General features: G+C 34.4%; 1 protein-coding gene and 1 long non-coding RNA gene across 5 annotated transcripts; both read right to left on the reverse strand.

The window, feature by feature from the left end:
- Positions 1–1319: 1319 nt before the first annotated feature.
- On the reverse strand, positions 1320–4132 carry LOC105780888 (uncharacterized). Of its 4 annotated transcripts, none has more exons than XR_001129420.2 (6): positions 3978–4132; positions 3443–3799; positions 3339–3361; positions 3138–3230; positions 2955–3047; positions 1320–1517 (listed from the first exon to the last, which is right to left on the reverse strand). It is a non-coding gene; the product is annotated as an uncharacterized LOC105780888 (long non-coding RNA). The 4 variants fall into 4 exon arrangements; XR_001129422.2 differs by having other exon boundaries at positions 2873–3047; XR_008195305.1 differs by having other exon boundaries at positions 1955–3047.
- An 18290-nt stretch (positions 4133–22422) lies between these two features.
- On the reverse strand, positions 22423–24867 carry LOC105780800 (xylan O-acetyltransferase 1). The gene is made up of 5 exons (XM_012605307.2): positions 24138–24867; positions 23859–24030; positions 23560–23759; positions 23318–23476; positions 22423–22918 (listed from the first exon to the last, which is right to left on the reverse strand). Exons 1-5 carry the CDS (start codon positions 24728–24730, stop codon positions 22570–22572), a joined length of 1473 nt encoding a protein of 490 aa, XP_012460761.1. The 5' UTR covers positions 24731–24867; the 3' UTR covers positions 22423–22569.
- Positions 24868–26626: the final 1759 nt, after the last annotated feature.

The following is a 26626-nucleotide window of genomic DNA, read 5'->3' on the forward strand; positions in this document are numbered from 1 at the left end:
TCATTTATAATAGCGAAATTCATAACTTAGTTAAAGAGTAAATGGTATCATCTCAATGGGATTGCATGGATTGTGAAAAAGATACATGCCTACAGGTCATTCATCATGGATGAATGATTATTATTACTATTTTTCAGTAATAAACTTTTTCATCATAGAATATGCAATGGTGACCATAAAATAAAATATGATCATATTGAGTGAATGGATTTAACCTAAAGAGATGTAAGATATCTTATGAAGGTAATACACTAATGGCAAGGTCATTGGACAAAGCATAAATCTAAATTGTTTTTATAATGAACTATAATGGGAGATCAACCATGAAACTTTTAGTAGATTCACTTCATAACTAAATAATGTTGTAATTAATAAATAATGAGTTGAAACTGTTGGGAAATGGGCCCATGTTGTAGTAAACATGTTCTATTTATTTGAACTATAAATAAATAAATAAAGTTAATTTCACATTTGAAAGATAAGTGGCATTGTAAAGAACATTTACATTGCGAGAAAGACGACTTACTTCAGTAGATAATCTAAATATGTCTGTAATCCCGTAAAAGAATCAAAGTGAGCATTTGATTCAAATACTGAAAAGGATTATTATGTCATCTACAATTCCAATTGGAGAGATAGCTGGTATTGGCTATTGGAGCAGTGGACTCCACGAGTAGAGACATAGATGTATTCCACTACACCAAAACAGGCTTTTAGCGGCGAGCGCCGCTAAAAGTATTTGCGGCGTTTTCACTAGCACCGCAAAAAATGCCGCTATTGACAGTGTCGCTTCTACTACAAACGCCGCTAAAGATAGCGACGCTTTAACGCAAACCCCGCTAAAGATCATGACCTTTAGCGGCGCTTTTGCCACAAACGCCGCTAAAGATCACGGCCTTTAGCGGCGTTTATACTACAAACGCCGCTAAAGGTCATGACCTTTAGCGGCGCTTTTGCCACAAACGCCGCTAAAATCATGACCTTTAGCGGCGCTTCTATTACAAACGCCGCTATAAAAAATGACTTTTAGCGACGCTTTTTCACAAACGCCACTAAAAACATGCTTTTAAAAAAAATTAATTAAATAATATTTATTTCTATAATAGATATTATATTATGTTTTATTTTTGAAATTTAAACTTTAAACTATATACTTTTAAGGATAAAAAAATTAATTAAATTAAAGTTTCTATTAAAATTTAAATTTTAAAGCTAAATATAAAAATTAATGAATTTAAATTTAGAATTAAAATATTATGTTTAAATAACTGAGCAATCTATCTCACAGCTCATCAGATCTATATTAAATCGACCAAATATAAAAGAAGCTACAAAACACGTAATAATTAACAATCATGGTTAAAGAAGCTAGTACACAAGGTATCTACAAAAATTCAAGTTCCGACTAAGATAAACGACCATAGAATGTAATATTAAATAACACTCCACTTGAAGAAGTGCTAAGCCTTGGCTTTTCCAGCTTGAAGAGATTGAATCCTCTACTACACCTCCAATATCTAAAGGATGCAAAACCAAATGATCAGATAAACCAACAAACTTGGTAAACAACAGAGATGTTAAAAATAATATATATATATAGCCATTAAGGCTCAAAAAAAAATATAACAAACAATTATGTGCAACTTATACTAACAAACAATCTCAATCATAGCTCTTCCATGTGTCACAAATAGGCATTCTTTCTAATGATTGTCTAAACTATTCAATTTTTAACAAGGAACAATAGTATTAATTTTCAAAAGCAAAATTGAGATTGATTACATAAATCAATAAAAATAGAAAACAATCATAAATCTGGCTGATAACCAAATTATAGCAGTTGTATGAAGACTAAATGAAGCATAAGCAGTGCCAAGCTAACAAAAATAGATCGAACACTTCAAAACAAAGAAGGATATGTTATTCCTAAAATTACTACAAAAAGTTTGACTACTTTGCAGTTCATGTAAGTTAGACAACCATGGCTTGAAAGCAGTATGGCTGATTGATCCAGTATGCCATTTATCAGACCTAAATACTCATTTTCAATCACCCTACATGTGCCATCATGTCAGATGTAGAAAAGGCTTAATATGTAATGATAAAAAGGCCATCATTTTTTTGTGGAAAAGGCTTAATATGTAATGACAAAAATGGAAGCAATATTGCTTTAAGCATTTCTTGTGGAAACTCTTCATATACCAATTAAGCTGTATCTCATTGCTGAAGAACACAAACACACAGATCTTTATATCCATATGCCAAAACTCATTACCCCTAGTAACAACCAACACAACAATCCCACCTTGTGCAGAACATACAATAAAGTGCAGATCCGAAAGGACAGTTATTTCACATACAAAGGCCAATTACTAATTAGTAATTTGGAACTTCACACAGTTTACAATCACCATTTATGGGCTGAATCAGTTTCCAAACAAGGTCTGCTAATTTTAGCTTTGGCTACTATAAGTTTCTAATATATCATCACCTAATAAAACGCAGCCGCTAAGAAAAACTTTAAATTGCAGAAAAGCATGATATAGTTTGGTTAATGCTCAAAATTTCTCTCTATTAACATATTAAGAGATGAATGTCAAATTAAGAAGAGAATGAAAAAGGTACTCGACTATAACAAGCATGTGAGAATTAACTTGATCCCTTGCAACATGTATAAGGCATTACAAATTTTCATAAACAAGGACAACTACAAAATGCATTTCATCACATCTCTTATATTTTTAAAGTAAAAAATCGAATAAAAAATGAGAAAATCCAAGAAGTGGAAGAATAGATACTATCATGCATTTCAAAATCTTTGGATTAGATATTTGTGATCACATGTTAGGCTTCAAAGGCAAAAATAGCACACCTGATCAATAGAATGCTCAGCTAGATTTTTTTATTTCACACAGATATTACTTCTTTTATTTTTTATACAGTTGAAATAATACATTTCCATCATACTCTCGCCGCGCCAGAACTTCCAATGCTATATATGCTGGAGTTCCAACTGTTGATTTGGGTCTTGAATGCAACAGAGATGACTACACCAAGTGTTAAAAAAACAACTTAATGATTGGAAAATCATAAAGCAACTGACATTTAAGATGGACTATATATAATTATTCCCAAACCTTAAAGTAACCGAAATCACAGATTTTCAAACGAGATGCAGGACTTCCATCTAAAAGGGTATTTTCTAATTTCAAATCTCTATGTCTTATTTGCTGCAACCAAGAATAGGAACATGGAAACAATAAGTAGATTTAGTTCTTGCATTTGGCATACACTAAGAAACATCAAGGTTTGATTTTTTTGAGTCAATCATTCTTTACCAAGTTGTTTCAGCTCACGGAGCCTGTATCATCAAAATCAAAAGAACAATAAATGAGATCTGAATTGAAGCTAAACCAATAATAAAATAAAAGCACACACTTACATTTAAAATTGCTCAGTGTCAATAAACTTCAAAGAGAGCTGCGACCGGAAAAAAAATTAAAAATAATAATTACAATAATCACACAAAAAAATTAAAAAAGCAAAACTCAGCTACTGTTGTAGTCTTCGCTCTCAGTCTCCAGTCAACGAAGAAAGAAAAACAAAAATAAAAGCACAATAATACTCATATTACTCTGAGTTCTGATTTAGCATATGAAAACAGTGAAAAAAAATCACAATTCCAAATTAAGAAATGTAATTCCTCATTCTCCCCTGAACTATAATCCTCAGCTTTTTCTCGTTTCTTGGCGTCTCAGCCTTCGACTTCTCCACTTTCTGGTACTGGTCCATTTTTTCTCTACCAAAAGGGAAAAAAAACGCGCTTCAAATCTCAAGTTTTTTTCTCAGTAACCAAACAGAACCGAAGCTTGGAAACGAATTAGTGATTCAATGCCATCAAATAAAACAAAATACAAATTCGAAATAGAAAAGGGGAAATCGAGATCTAAGGATAGAGAAGGTAAAGGAAGAGGTACCTGGCGAAAGTGAGCAGTTGCAAAGGGGGGTTTGGTGTTTTGAGTTATAAGAAGAAAGGGTAAAAAGTGGTGCTCTGTTTTGATAAAAGGGTAGAGTCGAAGGAGAAATACTGGCGGGGTTAGGGTTTAGGATGATAAGTGGGCGCACTTCAAATTTTTTTGTGGCAAAAAAAATAAAATGATTTTTTGCGGCGTTTTTTAAAAAGCGCAGCTAATGCTTAATTCTATAGCGGCGTTTTTTCTCTAAAACTCAATGACCGCGTTTTGTTTATTTTTTGCGGCATTTTTAAAATAGCGCCGCTAAAGCTCAATTTATAGTGGCGTTTTTTTTAAGAAGCGCCGCTAATGCTCGATCTATAGCGGCGTTTTTTAAAAAGCGCCGCTAATGCCTTTTATTTTTGTATTTTATTTTATTTCTTATAATTTGGTCCTTTCCAAAATAAATAATTATACCTAAGTATCCATATCAATCTATTACCTTTTTTAACTTATTTATTAGTTCTATTTAAACTAATATTTAAATATATCAAATGATTTAGATTAAAATTTTTTAAATATAAAAGCATTAATTAATTGTATACATGTATAAAATTTTATCATTTAACAAATCTCAAGTAAACCTTAACCTTAAACCCTAAATTAACCATTCAATACATATAAAGTATACTCATATTTAAAATAATTTAAACTGCACTCATAATTTCAATATATTTACTTTATTATTATCTCTTTTACAATTATATAAGAACATATTTAAAATATAAATTAAAAAAATAATTAATCTAAACCCAAAACCCTAACTCGACCCCTGAATCCCTAAATCCTAAATCCCTAACTCTTAACCCCTAACGTTTAACCCCTAAACCCATAACTCATAACCCCTAAACCTTAAATCCCAACCCTTAAACCATAATCCCTAAATCCATACTCCTAAACCGGTCTTAAATATTAAATTAATCATATACCCTAAACTAAAAACCCTAAACAAATTTATTATTATCTCTTTTACAATTATATAAGAACATATTTAAAATATAAATTAAAAAAATAATTAATCTAAACCCAAAACCTTAACCCAACCCTTGAATCCTTAAACCCTAAATCCCTAACTCTTAACCCTAACGTCTAACCCCTAAACCCTTACCCCTAAACCTTAAATCCCAACCCTTGAACCATAATCCCTAATCTATAATCCTTAAACCCATACTCCCTAAACCTTAAAATTGTAACTCCTAAACCGGCCTTAAATCTTAAATAAATCATATACCCTCAACCAAAATCCCTAAACTATAGTGATAATTAATTCAATATTTTAAAATTAATACTATCTCTTTTACGATTATATAAGAAATTTTTTAATATATAAATTAAAAAACAATCAGTAATCATGTACCCAAAAAACTTTAAAATTATTTTAAATAATAGTATTTTAATTTTTCCATGTGTTTTATTTCAAATTATTTCTACGTGTCATTATTTTTTCTAAAGATTTTAAATATTCAATTAGAAATAAATTGAATTTTATTTAATTAATATAAATAAACCAATTAAGATAAAATGTTTTTAGCGACGCTTTTTCAAAAACGCCGCTAAAGACCCAGCATTAGCGGCGCTTTTCCAAAAATGCCGCTAAAGCCTCCAGCATTAGCAGCGCTTTTTAAAAGATGCCACTAAAACACCGAGCATTAGCTGCTCTTTTTAAAAAACGCCGCTAAAACACAGAGCATTAGCGGCGCTTTTCCAAAAACGCCGCTAAAACCCCGAGCATTAGAGGCGCTTTTTAAAAAACGCCGCTAAAACACAGAGCATTAGCTACGCTTTTCCAAAAACGCCGCTAAATCCCAGAGCATTAGCGGCACATTCTCAAAAACGCCGCTAAAGCCCCGAGCATTAGCGGCGCTTTTTTGAAAATGCTGCTAAAGCCCCGAAAGGTAAGAAAACGACATCGTTCGGCTTTAGTTTTTTTCGGCGTTTTTCCAAAAAATGCCGCTAATGCTCATTTTTTGCGGCGTTTTTCAAAAAATGCCGCTAATGCTCGATCTTTAGTGGCGATTTCCATAAAGCGCCCCGCTAATGCTCGATTTTTACTGGCGTTTTTTGTCCAAGCGCCGGTAAAAGTGCCGCTAAAAGCCTGTTTTAGTGTAGTGTTCATTGGTAGAATGATACTTTGGGATGGACACAAGATGAATTAATTCTAAATCCATTTGTGAATTAATTCACTTGTGACGTTCATGGTATGATTTACCTAAATTATGAGTTAGTCACTGACCATGCATATACAACTCATGTGCTTTAATATGAGTGGAGGCTTCTGCTTTAAAGATGATCGAGCCCATAGCCGGTATGTTGGGTACATGACTTGTGTATGACATGGCTTTACTAGCAACAGTAGAATTCTTAGTTCAATTAAAGAGTTCATGATATCCTCTAGTTGGCATTATGTGGATTGATAAATATGGAACGTGGCCACGAGTTGCTTGTTTTCGAATGAGCAATTTGTCATAGTCATTTGTTGACAGTGATCATATTAATCATTAAAAAGACACAATGCTGACAATGAGATAAAATAGGATTATATTGAGTGAACAAATTTAACTCAAAGGAACCAAAGATATCATATGAGGGTAACACATAAATGATGAATTCATTGGACAAAGTAGTTGGATGAATTGCTTTCGTAAAGAGTATACAATAAGGAATTTTCAATCATGGTACTTCTTGTGGACTGACTCCATGATTGAGTAATTGCTAATTATCGAAACGATGTTTTTGGACATAATTACAATCACTAGAACCTAATTGTATATGTCCGATTGGTCCCTTCGCTAGCTCAATAAAAGCTCGACCAAACTGCATTTGAATTAGAAAAAAATCCTACGACTTTAAAAATAATTGAATTGAGTCGATTTATTCGATGTGGAACTAAATTAGGTGGCCGTGAGAATTGTTCAACTAGAGAACTTGATTAAATAAATTTTTTGAAAAATTAATTTGGAAAATCTAAGTGATTTTTGGAAAAAATTAATTTTGATCATGTGAAATTAAATTAATCAAATCAATTAAAATTAATATGATATTTTTGGAAGTTAATTTTCAAGTCAGACAATTGACCCAATGAATAATTGAACTTAAAAATTGGACCTAATATTGTAAATTAGGCCTGAGAGCCAAAAACCAAGACTAGGACCCAAAAACTATTCGAACCGGGCCCCGTATGTGAAACTGGGCTTACGGTCCAAACGGTGGCTAAACCAGACCGATCGGGTGATTATTGACCCGAACCGAATCGCCAACAGTTGAACCAGTTTGGGGTGCCGTAAGGGTGTCGCACCTGTATCACCGAACACAGCGGTGCCGGTGGTTGTGACGGCAGCGTCCCAATTGCCGACGATGGTTGGTCATCGGTGGTTGAGCAGTGGAAGAGTTACACTCTTACTGGGACTCTACCAGAGAATTTGATTTTAGATTAATTATTCCAAAAATAATATTATTTTAATAGTTTAATATTAAATTTAATTTAATACTTATTTTAATAGTATTTTGTTAATTTAATATTAAAGTGATTAAGTTTAATCATAGTTGAACTCTCTAAACTTTCCCTATATAAAAAAAGCCTTAGGTCATTATTTACACACACTTGAATTCAAAAAAAAGTTGTAGAGAGAAAATTCTCTGAAGAGATTATTCTAGAAAATTTTTAAAGATATTTTTCTGATTTACAACTTGACTCAAAAGTTTAGAGAAATTACAAAATTACCCTACTGGTAAGTTTTGTAAAAAATTTTCTGATTCAAAGCGAGCCTAAACTTGGTAGACGTGAGCTTGAGGGCTTGAGGATAGTAGAGAAGACTACTTGGTTGAAGCGCTCATCCTAGATGAATCGAAAAGTGTTATAATTATGATTAAATGTTTATTACTTTAGATATCACAACCAAGATCTTATTTTGGAAAAAAATTTAAACTTTGATTTTTCCTTAAATTTATTTTCGGTTGCGTTTTCCGAACTCTTTTTTCCAACAAAAACTTAATTACAAATTATTTAAGCTCTAATTATATAGGTCTGATCAATCCCTCCACTAGCTTAACAGAACTCTGTATGGATTGCAAATTAGAATTGTTATGATAAATGAATGAAAATGATGAATGAGAAATAGACTGCAAGAATTACTATCCATAATAAATACATTTTCACGAAGGAACAAGAGGTAACTTAGAAATTAATTTAGTTGATTTGGATGATGTAACTAAATAGTAAAGTCCACAAGAAAATTAAATTAATTAGCCATTACAGCTTTTATTGAATAGGATGATTAAATTATTTACTCATATATTCTAATACGGTAAAGTTATCATAACTTTGACGGAATTAGAATTGGATTGAGAAAATAATTTAATTAAATATATTAATAAGTTTTAAATAAATAATATTTTGGGAATAAAAAACTAGTTATTGGGTTGAATAATTATATAAACTTGTCTTAATTTAAATTAAAATTGGTATGCAAATATAATTGTACCCAATACATGAAAGACCCAACAAGCCCACATGTATAAAAGGTAGGTGGCACACTAGAGAATACTAGGGTGTGTTGTCCATCACACTAAAGTCCTAGTGGAACTTTGGGTTTTCTATTAAATTATTATATTTTATCTCTTCCTATTTTAATAAAACTCTTGTGATTTTTCCTATATATAGGGACTATGAGTTAGCTGAAAATACACAGTATTGAGATAAGGATACTTTGTCAAAATTTAGTGAAAATTTATTTAGGTTAAAAGAAATTCAAATTTTTTTTGAGTACTCGAGATACAAATTTATGATATTATAATTGCAACTTCCTTGGCAATTATAATTCAAATTTGTAGCTACAAATTTTCAATTTTGGTTACTATAGAGAAAGTTAACTTTCCCCACTTCAAATGTACGATTTTCACTTTGCGTTTGGTTCTTGGCAAGAGCTCACTCCCTTAGCCTCCGAAAATTCGAGAATAGCATAGAATATCATTCAACCAAAAGCTAAAAGGCTTTAGCCACTAACTAGATCCCATATTTCAATAGGACTCTCTAACTTGAAAATACATGAACCAATTTTGGTAAGATCTATTATTATTGATATCACAACCAAAGATATGGTTTTATGAATAATTTTAAAGCTTTTTTGTGCCATAAAACATGTTTTCATAAATGATTTTTTTTCAACAATTAGTATCAAAGCTAGGCCGTACTATGTTTATTAGTATAAATTGATCATCAGAATTTTCCTCTTTCTATTACTTGATTAAATTGATGGAAAGCGACATTTTTAATCTTATGCATGTTTTGTGTGTGTGTGAAGGAATGTTTTTATATATATAATTTGTTATTACGTAATTTTGTTAAAGTTCTGATTTCTAGAATTAGAATGGTTGTGTTTAGATTTTTTTTTTTGGATATGTAATTAGATTGTGGATTATCATATCCACGTAGGTTTTTTTATTTTTCTACAAATAGAAAATCTTGTGAGCTAAAAAAAACTAGGATTCTTGTAACCAAGTAAGAAACAGAGACCTCGAATCAAATCGGGCAAAAACTGGATAAGTAATCGAAAGAGGAGTACGAGGCGCTGTGGCCTAGAGCCAACACACCGTAGCGCAAGCATCACAGCTTAAGGCAACACGATGCGTAGGGTATTATGTGAGGCAGCACGCTACGGTGGGTAGGCTATGCTCAAGATAGCATCACAGTGTGTGGGGCATCATGCCCCAATGCACAAGGTGTGCACAACTTGGTGCAACACCCCTCACTCCCCCAACATATGGTATGAATGGGAGATATTATCGAAGCACTTTTGTGATAGAAATCATTTATTTATATAAGAAATAAAACTTTAAAACTTTTTTAAGAAATCATAGAAAATAGATAAATTCAATTTTGAAACATTAAAATAATGTTAACTTTCCCTCACTGGAAAGTTACAGTTTTCATTTTGTGTTCGATTCTTGGCAAGAGTCCACTCTTTTAACATTTGAGAGTTTGAGTATGGTAGAGGAAATCATTCGATCGAAAGACAGAAGAGGTTAGCTGCTAGATCTTGATTTCGATAGGACTCTCTAATGCAAAAACACAAGTACTTAAATTTTGTGAGATTTATTACTATAGATATTGTTGACAACATTTTTTTGTGAAACGGGGTCGACTTGGATTTTAAAAATGAAAACGAAAATGGGAGTCGCCACCAATCTTTTTTGCTGAGGTGTGATTGGGTCACCTCGAAAAGTGGTTGTTTTTAATAAACGATTTAATTTATTAAAACAATGCTTTTGGTCTGCGAAATTCAAAGAAACAGGTTCGGGAGTCGATTACGCACGAGGAAGGGTTAGCACCCACGATACGCCCAAAATTGGTACCTAGTCGATTACTTAATGTCTTGGTGTCGAAAATTTAAAAACTCGAAAAGAAATTAAAAATACAATCATTCGTCAAATGTTGAAGATTTTCGAGAGGAGGGCATACTTCACGTTAATCAAGAAAAAGAATTATATCCAATAAGTTAGGACACAATGTCTTGAATTCCCGATACACGAACGAATGCTAAAACTTATTTATTTAAAAGATATTTAACTATCTCAGATTTTAAAAAAGGATTATGCCCAGTAAGTTAGGACACGATCCTTTATTAATTCCCGAGATCGTTTAAAAACTCAAGTTTGAAAAGATTCGCGTATTTAGATTTATCGCGAAAATCGAAACCCAGTAAGTTAGGGTACGACCTTCTCGAATCTAAACACGAAATTTTGCTTATTCAAAAGTCATAATTTACAAGGATATTTTGCTATTTAGGTTAAACAAGAAATCGAAACCCAGCACGTTAGGGCACGTTTTCTCGAATTTCCAAACGTAAAATATTTCCCTATTTTCAAAATTTTCTTTTTACGAATTTGGGTAAAAAATGTAACATTTAAAAATAATGTGCGAATGAAGGGTTACATTGATGGAATGGTAATATAGAGCATAAAATAACAGTTTATGAATAAAATGTTGCATCGATAAATGAAAATAATATGGAACAACGAACAAGCTAGTTATAGTACACACAATGGCGAGGAACACACAATATATCTAATTTATTACCAACATTAATAACCAAAGGAAAATAAAACAAGATAATATATATAACAATCTAAAGTAAATAATAATTTAACATGAATGATTAATAAGAACAATACATAATAAAAGTTTTGAATAAAAATATACAAGAAAACTTAGAATAAATAAATAAAAAACATTTTAAAGTAAATAATATTATATAGAAAAATAAGTACAAACCGTTTCAAAGAATATATACATGCGTATGAAAATTTAAAAGATATATACATATATATAATAGTTTACAATAAATAATAAATAAATAAAAATTTAAAACACATAATAATAAAAGAGTTTCTGTTTTTTTAAATAATAATAATAATAATAAACAAATAAATTAAATGGTCCCGGGACTAGACTGAAATTAAAAACAAAATTAAATGACAGATTTTAAATAAAAAGGATAATTGGGACCTGAACTAAATGCGCGCAGAGAGATAGGGACTAACTGGGCAATAATCCCCATCCCTTAGGGACTAACTGGGCAATAATCCCCATCCCTAAAATGCTGCGTTCTGACACAGACTAAAATGAAACCCGAATTAAATAATCGGGCCAAAATGAGAGAAACAAAAGGGACTGATTGCATCTCAGCGCAAAAGAGGAAGGACCCCACGCGCAAATAGCCCATGCACTAGAAAACACGCGGATCCTAGCCTCGTGGGTCGGGTCATCGGGTCGGATTCTGGGTCTAGGGTGAAACGAAGTTGTTTTAGGGCTATGGTGTCAAGCCCTAAACGACGCCGTTTAAGGGGTGTATAAAACTCCAATTTTTTTAGAAAAATTTCATTCTCCTCCACTCTTTTTTTAAAAAAAATCAGAATACCCTCTCAACACTCTCCCCCTTTCTTTCTCCTCCAGCCACAAAGGCCACCGTCCGTCCGCAATGGCCGCTGGCTGGTGACGGTAGTGACAACCGTGTACGGCAGCCGGATTCCTAAAAGACCCACTTTTGATTGCAACAGTCCCCCAAAACCCATTTTGAAGCTGAATCAATCAAAAATCAGGTGAAAATGCCCAAACTAGTCGAAGACCCCTCGACTTCCGGCCACCTTTCATTGGAGGTGGCTACCTCAAGCGTCCCCACGGAGAAGCACCTCCCTCAGGTACACCTCCCACAACCTCATCTTTTATTTCTCTGTTTTTTTATTTAAAAAAGGATTTTTTAAAAAAAATAAAAGTAAAAGAGAATAATAATAAAAAACAAAGAGCACACGGTAGAATAATCGACCTTGTAAATTTCTGTTATGTTTCTCGATTTTCTGATATGCGTAAAAAATAAAAAGATTAAGTTTCGGCTCTTTATAGGGACGTTACAGCCTTTTTTATTTTATTTCTAGTCGTTTCTTCTGCTTGGCCTCTTGTGCGTTGTTCTTTTTGCAGGTGTTGGCAGAGAAGTGTCAGAAGCATGGAGGTGGCTGATTGGCGAACGATGGCGGCAATGGGCACGCGAGGAGGCGTGCGACGGCTAGGGGAAGAAGACCTAGGCGCTGCGCACCTAGGGTTAAGGGAATTAGGGTTTTAGTTGGCTGAAATTTTTTTTAAGTCTTGTGGGCTATTGGCTGTTATTAGTTGGGCTAATTTAATTGTAATGGGCTGGGACTATTTTATTATTGGTTTGTTTGGGTTTTATGGTCTAGGCCCGGGCAAAATTTGGGTCTTACAGCTGCCCCTCTTTGGTCGTTGTCGTGTAACGAGAATAGAGCAAAGACTAAGAAAGACCAATTTTGCCCGGTCTCGCCGAGTCTTGACTCCTTGGTGCCTTTCTTCTTCAAGTAGCCTCACTCTAGTCCACTGCGTCTTATTGCTTTGATCCACTTCATGATATCTTTAGAGAGATACGACTTTGATCTACTCTGCTACAACTCCATGGGGATGAGATTTGTGGTTTTAATCCGCTCCACTGCAACTTCAGGGAGATAGGATTGGTTTTTTTCCGTCTACTCCACTACTGCTTAGGGAGATAAGACTTGATGCGATCTGCTCCACTACTGCCTAGGGAGATAAGATCTGTAATCTTCAATCTATTCTACTGCTGCCCAGGGAGATAGAACTACTGGCTTCAATGTACTCCACTGTAACCTCAGGGAGGTAAAATCTGTCATCTTCGACCTACTCCACTGCTGCTCAGGGAGATGAGGCTACTGGCTTCAATGTACTCCACTGTAATCTCAGGGAGGTAAAATCTGACATCTTCGATCTGCTCCATTACTGCCTAGGGAGATAAGATCTGTAATCTTCAATCTATTCCACTACTGCCCAGGAAGATAGAACTACTAGCTTCAATGTACTCCACTGTAATCTCAGGGAGGTAAAATATGCCATCTTCGATCTGCTTCACTACTGTTTAGGGAGATAAGATCTGTGGTTTTCAATCTATTCCACTGTTTCTCAGGAAGATAGAACTACTGGCTTCAATGTACTCCACTGTAATCTCAGGGAGGTAAAATCCGCCATCTTCGATCTACTTCACTACTGCTTAGGGAGATAAGATCTGTAATCTTCAATCTATTCCACTACTGCCCAGGGAGATAGAACTGCTGGCTTCAATGTACTCCACTGTAATCTCAGGGAGGTAAAATCCGTTATCTTCGATCTGCTCCACTACTGCTTAGGGAAATAAGATCTGTGGTTTTCAATCTATTCCACTGCTGCCCAGGGAGATAGAACTACTGGCTTCAATGTACTCCACTGCAATCTCAGGGAGGTAAAATCTGCCATCTTCGACCTACTCCACTGCTGCTCAGGGAGATGAGGCTACTGGCTTTTATGTACTCCACTGTAATCTCAGTGAGGTAAAATCTACCATTTTCGATCTACTCCACTACTGCCTAGGGAGATAAGATCTGTAATCTTCAATCTATTCCACTGCTGCCTAGGGAGATAGAACTACTGGCTTCAATATACTCCACTGTAATCTTAGGGAGGTAAAATTCGTCATCTTCGATCTGCTCCACTACTGCTTAGGGAGATAAGATCTGTAATCTTCAATCTATTCCACTGCTGCCCAGGGAGATAGAACTACTGGCTTCAATGTACTCCACTGTAATCTTAGAGAGGTAAAATCCGCCATCTTCGATCTGCTCCACTACTGCTTAGGGAGATAAGTTTGGTGGTTTTAATCCTTTTAATTATAATGTTGGGGAACACGATTCACCATTGTAGCTTCAATCAGTTCCACTGCACCACTAGGAAAGTAAGATTCACCGTTGCGGCTTCAATCTTTTTAATTGAAATGTCGGCGAAGCAAGATTCACCGTCGTAGCTTCAATCTGATCTACTGCACCACCAAGGAAGTAAGATTCACTGTTGCGGCTTCAATGTAAGATTCACTGTTGCGGCTTCAATCTTTTTAATTGCAATGTCGGGGTAGCAAGATTTGCCATCGTAGCTTTAATCTGCCCCACTACATCGCCTGGGAAGTAAGATTCGTCGTTGTGGCTTCAATCTTTTAAATTGCAATGTCGGGGAAGCAAGATTTGCCGTCGTAGCTTTAATCTGCCCCACTGCATTGCCAGAGAGATACGGTTTGATAAGATCTTCGCTACTGCAACTTTAGAGAGATAAGATCTGTTTTCTTCGATCCACTTTGCCACCAGTATGGGAAGACAAGATCTGCATCTTCGATCCACTTCCTACCAATATAGGAAAACAAGATCTGCATCTTTGATCCACTTTTTACCAATATAGGAAAACAAGATCTGCATCTTTGATCCACTTCCTACCAATATAGGAAGACAGGACCTACTATCTTCGATCTATTTCACGCCAATACATGAAGACAAGATCAGCTTTAATGACTTCAATCCATCCACTGCAACTTCAGGGGTATAGGATCTATTTCTTTGATCTGTTCTCTGGGGAACATGACCTGTAAAATCCATTTTGTGGAGCTATTTATGCCTAGTGTTTAGGATGACATGATCAGAATAAATCAAATACTCCTAACTAGATGTGTATGAATAATATTTGCATGAATGTAGAATGTCATGAGAATGATCCATTTTTAATGTTTGGGTTGTCGTTCCTCGTTGTTCATCAAGGTTCTATCACTGATGTTTTCCCGTTCAGCAAGTATCTTTGATAGAAGATTCAAAGAAATAGTTTCAATTTAGACTATCCTTTATCAAATGTTTTCAACACTCAGGTTTGGTCAGTTCTAAACAGTAGTCCTGTTTCAGGTCCTCGTATTATTTAGAAACTTTCAGAGTAATATGCAGAACTCCTTCTGCATGAGTATTGTCAGTCCATTAATCGTTATTTTAATGAAAAATGCTTGAAAAAGATTATCAAAATGGAAAAATTGAAATTTTGTTGAGAGCAAAGCTCTAAACAAACAAATCAATCAAGATAGCAAATTTTACTGAGATACGAGATGTATAAGATGAAAAAGATTATCACAATGGATAAGATGGAAATTTGTTGAGAGCAAAGCTCTAAATGAACAAATTAATCAAGATAGCAAATTTTGCTAGAATACAAAATGAGAATAAGTTAATCAAGATGGTGTATTTTGTCAAAAATACAAAAAATGAATAAAATGGAAATAGGTGCCCCAGATATCGTAGCATGAGCTTCTCTGCCCCAAACTTCTTGAGGACCCTTTTGAACTTGATATGTGTCTAGAAGTTCTAGAAGACTTTGTTGATGCCCCAAGATGTAGCATCTCTCCTTCTTATTAATTCAGAGAGGACAAGACTACCACATGCCCCAACTTCGATCCAAAAATTTTAATTGCCCATTCCTTGGTTTTCAATTCAAAACCCTTTTGGTCTCAAGGCGCCCTTTGCGAGTTTTCACCTTGGCCTCTCCTTTTTCGTTCTTTTTTTCTTTTCTTTTTCTTTCATTTTTTTTTCAAGTGAAGTATTTATCGCTTGAATTAGAATTCTCAAGATTAGGCAGGTTCTTGCCATCCCTCTTGGTCAATATCGACGCTTTTTCAGATAAGGCCTTCCGCATAAGGTCCTTCCTAGTTTGACATCGACTTTCTTCTGAAGTCCTTTTGTATGGAATGGATCTTCTTCGATATCAGGTCCCCCTCATGGAATTCTCTGGGGCGAACCCTTTTGGTGAGCTCGCATCATTCGCTTTTGGTACACTTGACCATGACAAATAGCTTTCAACCTTTTCTCTTCAATCAATTTTAACTTATCATATCGGGCTTGGATCCATTCTTCTTTATCCAACTTCAGCTCTGACAAGACTCGAAGGGAAGGAATATCAACTTCTTGTCCCTATTCCATATGCCAATGAGAAATGAGTTGCCCTTGTAGAGGTTTTTTGTTTTGTTTTTTTTGTCTCTTTTGTTCTTTTTTTGTGTTTTTGGTTTTTTTTGTCTCCACTGAACCGTTCATTTTAGGGCGACATGGTGTTAATCTTGAACAGACTGCAAACTTCTGATGTCGTGCGGTTGTTCAAATTCAATGCATTGTCTAATATGATCCTTTTTGGCATTCCATATTGACATATGATTCTTCAAGAAAATTGTTGATTGTCATCTTTGTGATATTGGCATATGAAGCAACCTCTACCCACTTTATGAAGTAATCGATGACCACAAAGATGAATCGATAACCGCCAGAAGCTTTTGGCGAGGTCGGCCCAATGACATCCATGCCCCTCATAGAGAAAGACAATGGAAAAGTCATAACATGAAGAGATAAAGGAAGCACATAAATCTTGTCTCCGTAAATTTGGCCCTTGTGGCATTTCTTGGTATAACTGATGCAATCCCCTTCCATGGTGGACCAGCGGTACCTAAATCTCATGATTTACTTGGCCATTGCAAAATCAATGCACGTGTTCCTTAGACACCCTTATGGACATTTTTTAATACTTTCTTAGCCTCAACAGCATCCACACGTCTTGGTAGCTCAGGCATATCTTGATCATGAGAAAACATCTTTGAATTCTCAGAGTAACTCAATGACATCCCGCTTTGTCTCTGCGGTGATACCGGCTCTGATTTTCACATTTTTCTCTTCTCCTAGGCTCACAATTTCCAACTAATTTTTTTGTAAGGTAGGATCTGTTTTTCGACTTGCTCTACCATCCTTAACAAATTAGGAGATAAGCTACAGTCTCGATCATCTTCGAAGTTTTAAGGTTCCTCTAGACACATATCTTGCTCAAAAGAAAGTTCTGAGTCAATAGTAGTGTCGCTCATATCATTGATATCTAGAGACCTGTTCTAGGGAACGAAAGAAGACTCAAAGAACTAATGAATCAAAATGGAATTATTTGTGTGGTATGAGTATGAATGAAATGGAAGGAACAAAAGAATGTTTGCCAAAACAAGACACAAAGATGCATTTCATTGAAATAACGAATAGTGGACATGTGCCTTTTTCACAAAAGGATTTTCTATTGCTTCCAGACTTAGAGCAATAAGAGTGTTCTGAATATTACTCTGAACTGGTCCTGAAAACACAAGAATCTCCTCTACAGTCCCGTTGTCCAGAACGCCTCTAGGGATGTAGAAACAAACTCCTGATAGTTTTTTTCTTAGTTCCTTCTTCAAAGGTACAAACATCTTTTCTTTCCAATCCATCGATATATTCAAAGAATTCCATTTCTTTATCATCCATCTGGCTCTGTACTAGAGTTCTGAACTCAATGCACTTTTTGGATTTTAGGAAATTTTTTATATGTAATGAAATGTAATGTTAATGAATGAAAAGATGCATGCAATGAAATGTAATGCAGATGCATGAATGCAAAAAGAGACGTAGATTCTTGATTCAATTCTATTTAGAACAACTTTACTAGAAAACAAATCTCTTTACATAAAATGGGTATTTACATATACGATCTTGTCCAGACACTCGAAGTAAAGGCATCAATCGTTTTCCTCAAATCCATATGTTAGGATTGAATCTTAAAAACTCTTCAAAGGGGCACCTTCTCGATCTCCTTTTTACTTAATCCGAGCGGCGACCCATTGTTCACTCATCCTCGTGATGCTCTTATTGGCTTCTTTAAGAAAGTTGGCACTAGCGGCCCTCGAATAGTCTTCAACAGTTTGAGTCTTCGGGCAACGAGGTAAAGTCGTGTACTCATTCATCAGACTATCATCCTTCTCGTATCACGTTTTCTTGGACCATATTCGGACAACCGTATTGTCATCCATTTTATCAAGAAACCCATTTTCTTATGAAAAGCTCTCTATTTAGTAACTGAACGTGAATCAACACCTCTTTTTTATGATGAAAATGCAATGCAATCATAACCAAAACAAAAGAAAACAGGTTAGTACAAAGCAAAAGCAAGCAAGAATAAATAGAACACCTATTCGGGTGACCACTAGGGGTTTGAAGTGGTTCTACCTAGGGTAAGCTCTTAGGGCTTGTTACATGAGGTTCAGTTCTAAAGTAAAGGTACCCGAACCAACAGATTCCTCGATCCTCACCCATCATAGGCTCATGCGGACCGAGTTCGATTCAGGGGAATACATTTCCCTATGGCTGCACGAAGATGAAAATCTCACGAAGACATAAGTACGGATGTATCCCGAAAGCGATCCACTATCCTGCACGGAGGTGAAAACCTCACGAAGGACTAGTTTCTCACTCCCACTTAAAAGGGTGTGACCTACGGTCATGCAATGCAATGTGCAGCAATATCAAAGGCTTGAACCAAAAAAATTAAACATATTAAATACAACAAAAACGACGGATAAAATGCAACGAAAGGATCGTACATTTAAACCAAATTTTCAATTTTCGACAAAAAGACATAAATTAATCAACAAGTGGCTTGACTCTCTTATTTTACGTCCCCAGCGGAGTCGCCAAGCTGTTGACACCATTTTTTTTGTGAAACGGGGTCGACTTGGATTTTAAAAATGAAAACGAGAATGGGAGTCGCCACCAATCTTTTTTGCTGAGGTGTGATTGGGTCACCTCGAAAAGTGGTTGTTTTTAATAAACGATTTAATTTATTAAAACAATGCTTTTGGTCTGCGAAATTCAAAGAAACAGGTTCGGGAGTCGATTACGCACGAGGAAGGGTTAGCATCCTCGATACGCCCAAAATTGGTACCTAGTCGATTACTTAATGTCTTGGTGTCGAAAATTTAAAATCTCGAAAAGAAATTAAAAATACGATCATTCGTCAAATGTTGAAGATTTTCGAGAGGAGGGCATACTTCACGTTAATCGAGAAAAAGAATTATATCCAGTAAGTTAGGACACAATGTCTTGAATTCCCGATACATGAACGTATGCTAAAACTTATTTATTTAAAAGATATTCAGCTATCTCGGATTTTAAAAAAGGATTATGCCCAGTAAGTTAGGACACGATCCTTTATTAATTCCCGAGATCGTTTAAAAACTCAAGTTTGAAAAGATTCGCGTATTTAGATTTATCGCGAAAATCGAAACCCAGTAAGTTAGGGTACGACCTTCTCGAATCTAAACACGAAATTTTGCTTATTCAAAAGTCATAATTTACAAGGATATTTTGCTTAGGTTAAACAAGAAATCGAAACCCAGCACGTTAGGGCATGTTTTCTCGAATTTTCAAACGCAAAATATTGCCTTATTTTCGAAATTTTCTTTTTACGAATTTGGGTAAAAAATGTAACATTTAAAAATAATGTGCGAATGAAGGGTTACATTGATGGAATGGTAATATAGAGCATAAAATAATAGTTTATGAATAAAATGTTGCATCGATAAATGAAAATAATATGAAACTACGAACAAGCTAGTTATAGTACACACAATGGCAAGGAACACACAATATATCTAATTTAATACCAACATTAATAACCAAAGGAAAATAAAACAAGATAATATATATAACAATCTAAAGTAAATAATAATTTAACATGAATGATTAATAAGAACAATACATAATAAAAGTTTTGAATAAAAATATACAAGAAAACTTAGAATAAATAAATAAAAACATTTTAAAGTAAATAATATTATATAGAAAAATAAGTACAAACCGTTTCAAAGAATATATACATGCGTATGAAAATTTAAAAGATATATACATATATATATATAATATTTTACAATAAATAATAAATAAATAAATAAAATTTAAAACACATAACAATAAAAGAGTTTCATTTTTTAAATAATAATAATAAACAAATAAATTAAATGGACCCGAGACTAGACTGAAATTAAAAACAAAATTAAATGATGATTTTAAATAAAAGGACAATCGGGACTGAACTAAATCTTGCATAAAGAGATAGGGACTAACTGGGCAATAATCCCCATCCCCAAAATGCTGCGTTCTGACACTGACTAAAATGAAACCCGAATTAAATAATCGGGCCAAAATGAGAGAAACAAACGGGACTGATTGCATCTTAGCGCAAAAAGAGGAAGGACCCCATGCGCAAATAGCCCATGCGCTAGAAAACACGCGGATCCTAGCCTCGTGGGTCGGGCCATCGGGTCGGATTCTGGTTCTAGGGTGAAACGACGTTGTTTTAGGGCTATGGTGTCAAGCCCTAAACGACGCCGTTTAGGGGGTGTATAAAACTCCAATTTTTTTAGAAAAATTTCATTCTCCTCCACTCTTTTTAAAAAAAAATCAGAATACCCTCTCAACACTCTCCCCCTTTCTTTCTCCTCCGGCCACAAAGGCCACTGTCATCATAATGGGTGGCCGGCGATGGCGATGATCACTGTGTCTGGCAAATGGGATTCAAAAGACCCACTTTTGATTGCAACAGTGCCCCAAAACCCATTTTGAAGCCGAATCAATCAAAAATCAGGCGAAAATGCCAAAACTAGTCGAAGACCCCTCGACTTCCGGCCACTTTTCATCGGAGGTGGCTACCTCAGGCGTCCCCACGGAGAAGCACCTCCCTCAGGTACACCTCCCACAACCTCATCTTTTATTTCTCTGTTTTTTTATTTAAAAAAGGATTTAAAAAAAATAAAAGTAAAAGAGAATAATAATAAAAAACAAAGAGCACACGGTAGAATAATCGACCTTGTAAATTTCTGTTATATTTCTCGATTTTCTGATATGCGTAAAAAATACAAAGATTAAGTTTCGGCTCTTTATAGCCACGTTACAGCCTTTTTTATTTTATTTCTAGTCGTTTCTTCTGCTTGGCCTCTTGTGGGTTGTTCTTTTTGCAGGTGATGGCAGAGAAGTGCCAGACGCATGGAAGTGGCTGATTGGCGAACGATGGCGGCAATGGGCACGCGAGGAGGCGTGCGACGACTAGGGGCAGAAGACCTAGGTGCGGCGCACCTAGGGTTAGGGGAATTAGGGTTTTAGTTGGCTGAAAATTTTTTTAAGTCTTGTGGGCTATTGGGCTGTTATTAGTTGGGCTAATTTAATTGTAATGGGCTCGGACTATTTTATTATTGGTTTGTTTGGGTTTTATGGTCTGGGCCCGGGCAAAATTTGGGTCTTACAGATATCATAACCAAAGATTTGATTTATGAAAAACTTTAAAGTTTCACTGTGCCGTAAAAACTATTTTCATAAACAAATTTTCTATTAGGAACAATTCTTGTGAAAAGTTTTTAAATCGAGCTATGGCCAAGTCCATGAACAAGTTTAGTTGGAGGTTCAAATTTTAAATACGTGAAGACTTTGTTCTCTATTGCGTGTCATAAACGCTTTTGGAGTCATAATTAATGCTAAATAGACAATTTTTGAAGTGAAAAGTGTTTTTGAATCCAAACTCAAAAACTAACATTTGTAACTTTCGCATTTAAAAAAAATATATTTTTGGAGTCAGATAACATTTTTAACCCTTATTTATCATCCAATGTATTTTACATCATATTTATATTGTGTATACAATTATTTCTATTGAAATTTAATTCAAATATATAACACTATATTTTTGAATTTATAATGGTTATTTTTAATATCTAAAATATAATTTATATATTCAAACTAATTTTATAAATAATTTATATAATTGCTTAAAAATTTTAACTTTATATTTCATATATCAAAATATTAATAATGAGTTCAAATAAATTATTTTATTATATTTATATTAAAATATCATAATATTAGCATATTCAAATATTCTTTAAATATATATTTTTACTTTACAACATTAGGTCGATACTCACAATCGGATCTAACAAACATTGAAAAAAGAAAAAGATGAAATAATTCATATTTGATATAAACCTTTATTTCCTTTTTCTTTTTTTGGAAGTTTCTAACATATGCATAATACAAATTTTGTTCATTGGCAATTAGGCCATGTGTTTGCTGAGTAAGTAAACGAAAATTTTGGCATTCTTGGGCTCCCACCTCAGTCCCCCATTAAAATCATCAACAATGGCAACTCCCCCCCCCCCCCCCCAACCCCCCCCAAAACCTTTTTTTTTGATGTTCCCATCCCCTATCAGATCAAATGTTGAAGAAAAAGTTTACAAGAAAAACAAATGACCGAGTTAATGGAGCCGCACCCCAAAAAGAAAAGGAAAAAAATAAATGAAAAATGTGATACTGTTATGTGTCACGAGTGAGCAATGATACGTGCATAAAGGAACTCATTCCATGTGTCGGGTAACCCTGGAAGGCACCAATGGATACAATCGGCAAACGTGGCTGGGTCAGCTTGTTGTTCCGGAGTTAACATTTTACCTTGACGGATAGTATACACCGAAGTATGTGCATCTTTTCTATACTCAGAAAGGCTTGTAATGTCAATAAAATGTACCGGAACTTTCATGTTTTGAGTAATGTTGCTGGCAATGACATATAGCCTACGATCAGTGCCCACATTTAAGTGCATTGACTGGTTTAGAATTGGGGTTGTCTCTAAGGCACATTTGATCCCATCTGGATTTTCCCAATCCAAGCTCCTGCAGTACATTCGCAGGGTTCAATGAAAAAAACTTGGATGATATATATTCAAATTTAATTATAAGTATATTATCCTTCCTTAAAATATGGTCTAATTATTGTTGGTTGAGAGGTTATAGGTCCACTTGCCAACCACTTGGACTGTCATAAATGTGATTCTTATATTCCAACAACTATGGGAGTAAATGGCAATCAAAACATTAGATTGCCTATTAAAACGCCAGATTAGTTGTTCTGATTTTTGAAAATGTACGGGGTCCTATGGGAATACCTCTACTTAGTTCTTGACTATAAGGGAAATCTGTGAAATGCCCTCATAAGTGGGGTTTGCTGATAGCTGTGTGTAGTAACCTATTAATAAAGTGTTCAACTTAGAAAATAAGCATGTGATTCATTACTTGATATGAAGAGGAGACATGCTGCTGAAGAAGACGGTGGTTCGATTTGGATTCACATTCTTATCAACCCATTTAGACCATGTAGTTAAGACTTTCTGATACGCTACTGGCCGGTCGATCTCGTCGTATTCCGTATCGCCTTGATCGAATGATCCTCGTCTGTTACATCCATTCCAAGATCAGTTTCCAAAAGATTATGATTTAATCAAAAACATTTTTCTGATTTGTTTTCAATTACTTACAAGACTTTCATGTTGAAAGTATTCATCCACCAAATATATGTGTTGAATACCAAATAGTCGACATCTTTCCAGTTCTTGCCATGGTTTTGGATGGATTTTGGCATTATTATACGATTCAATATGCTATGCATGTCTGGGTCGTCTGAATTTGATTGCACCAGAAATGGTGCCCAATAAAATTCCACTGTGGCATTGTAATCCTTCAAACACAATGCCAGGTTACGGTCATTATTTTTTAGTTTTTCTTTTCTTTTATTGTGACATTTCATCAAATATTTGGCAAAGTGAGAATAATTTACCTCAATTCTAAACACAGAGAGAGACCCTGATTTGTTCAAGCTCTTCCTTCCAGGAGGGACAACTGATTGAACCAGACAAACCATGGATTCCCATTGGTTCCTATTCAACGAATCTCCAACAAACATAAGCCTTTTGTTCCTCAGCTTCTCAAGCAACAATCTTGGTTTGTACCTTATGACAATTCAAATAAAAGCAAACAATGTCAGAATCATATAGAGAAATCAACAAAGATCCAAGTTTAATAACTCAAAAAAAAAAAAAAGAAAAGATGGTCTTACTTTGGCAAATTACAATCTCTAGGCTGCCATCTCCAGTTCTGATACAAAGAATCTTTCCTTCCATTTCTCATGCAGGTTACTTGTGCTGTAAGAAACTCACATTCATCTTCTTTGTATAAAGGATGTGTTTCATTGTCGAAAACCCATTTCCCAGTGAAGAGATCACAGCTTTCTGGAGGCAATTCAACATCTTCATCATCTTCTTCTTCAATCACTGGTAGGCGTAGCTCAACCTTTTCCACTTCTTCTTCTTCTTCTTCCTCTTCATCATCTTCTACTTTATCTTTCACAACAATGGATTCTTTTGTAGTAACCGTTTCCTCGTCAGTTGTGTTGAATGAAACCACGTTTTCTTTCTCCATGTTGATTGATTCTTGAACTGGGTTTTCTCCTTTGGATGGTTCATCATGGATTTCACTAGCTTTGGGCTTTGAAAATGGGAACTCGGCTATGGATTTCACGTCCTCGTTGTACATGAAAACTCCAAACAAAAACACGGAGAAAACTACAACGAATATGGGAAGGTTACTGTTTTTGCGGTGCTTCATGATTAAACCTGTTTCAGTGAAGATCTTACGACGAGTTGGCTGCATGAGAAAGAACAATAGTTGGTTTGAGCAGAGAAAGAGGAAGGGATGGATGGAAATATAGAGAAGAAAGAAATGAAGAAATCATCTGTTTGGAGAGAAAGAAAAGTTAAGAAATGGGTTTATTATGTTTGTTATAATTGAAGTTTGGTGAGAAGGGTTTTTCTTGTAGAAACTGGTTAGGATTTCTGGTGGAGGGAGAGTTGTCTTTCTCATTTTATATAATATTAATATATATAATGTTAAAAAAGCACAATTATAAATACAATCCCCAAATATTACAAAATAATTCTAATTCTAATCAATCATTAAAAATACAATTGAAGGATAATCCGAACGCAGTTTTAAGTTTTATCTTTTGTTAAACAGATAATTATTGAATACTAAGGAATGAATTATTAAAAAAAAAAAAGAACATTGTGTGGGAGGAGTGATTTCAAAGGCTAGGGAAGTTGGTCTTAATCTACCTAAGATTGGGACCTGAAATTGGCGGGTGTACGGGTGTTGTAAAATATTTGGTAGACCCTATTTTCATTAGATTCTGATTGGAAGCTTCATCTCATCAATGCAAAACTTATTGGTTATACCATATTTTCATCATATCCCCCCCCCCCCCCAACATTTTAACTAAACAACTTGCATCGGATCAACCATGCTAATCGGTTGTTCAAATTAAAAAAAAAAAAAGAAAAGACTAAATATGCATAAACACAAAGAAAGAAGACAACATGGTAAAATTTTTTAACTTTTTCTTCATTCAATCAGCTTAGTTGCAAATGTCTCAGAATATTATTCAATATTTTCTTTAGCAGTAAACTCAAAATCAGGTGCAAATTTCCTACTCCTATAAATTAATCACCTTGTGGGGTTACTGTAAATAATTTAAAATTCTCAGAATCACCCATTAAGCAGTGAAAAGTAGGCTTATTCAGAAAAAAATGGTTTATTGTAATTCGAATTGTTATTTAATGATAAAATTGTTAGTAAAAATGGTAATGGGAAATGAATTCACCAAATCGTCCTATGAAATGTCAATGTTATTTAGTTGGTGAAACGTTAACAGACTGTAATAAATAATTATTAACTTCCTCAAATTAACCCAAAAATATTAGTGTTTATATAATTACTTATTTTTCCAATAAAATGTCTTGTGGTCTTTCTTTTTCCACAACAACTATAAACATTAAGCAATGGGCTGTTGATGCAATGCCAAGGCTCTTGACAATAATGATGATAGGTATTAAATTCCAAAATAAGAACCCTAATTCTCAAATTAGTAACTTTATGTTTGAGAAAAGTAAAGACTAAGGAACCTGTTTTTTTTTCTGAAGTAATCAATTTGTTTACGCGTATTTTATCTCATCTTTTCTTTTTTCTACTAACTTCTACTTTTATACAAAATATGTTAAAATCCTATATATATCAGTACAACTATCTTTAACTATATATTTATTAAACATGTTTTGTTGCTATTAAATTTTGGATGGGGCATGAAAAATAAATTTTGCTGAGGGGCCTCATAAATTACAAAAATATAATGTGCTTGGCATGTGAAGCTTCTCACATCACTTTAATTCCAAGCCAAGCCAAGCCAACTATACTGACTACTCACGATCACATACAATACCTTACAAATAAAGACACATCCATAATTACACTACGTTCAAGTTTTTACATACATACATGAGACTGTATCCCTTATTTTAGTGTAAGTTTAAATTAATTTTATATAATTTTTTATACAATATCGGGTGGAGTGGGGTGGGGTAACACAGTTTGAGTTCAGTATCAAATGGTTGTTTGATAAAAATTTAATCATCAAGACAATTTTATATAATTTAATATTATTGATATTTTAACAACTCATTTGTATAATATATTTTTCATGCATGTAAAATTTTA

The sequence above is a fragment of the Gossypium raimondii genome, chromosome 4 (genome assembly GCF_025698545.1).
Source record: "Gossypium raimondii isolate GPD5lz chromosome 4, ASM2569854v1, whole genome shotgun sequence".
Classification (NCBI taxonomy): Eukaryota; Viridiplantae; Streptophyta; class Magnoliopsida; order Malvales; family Malvaceae; genus Gossypium; species Gossypium raimondii.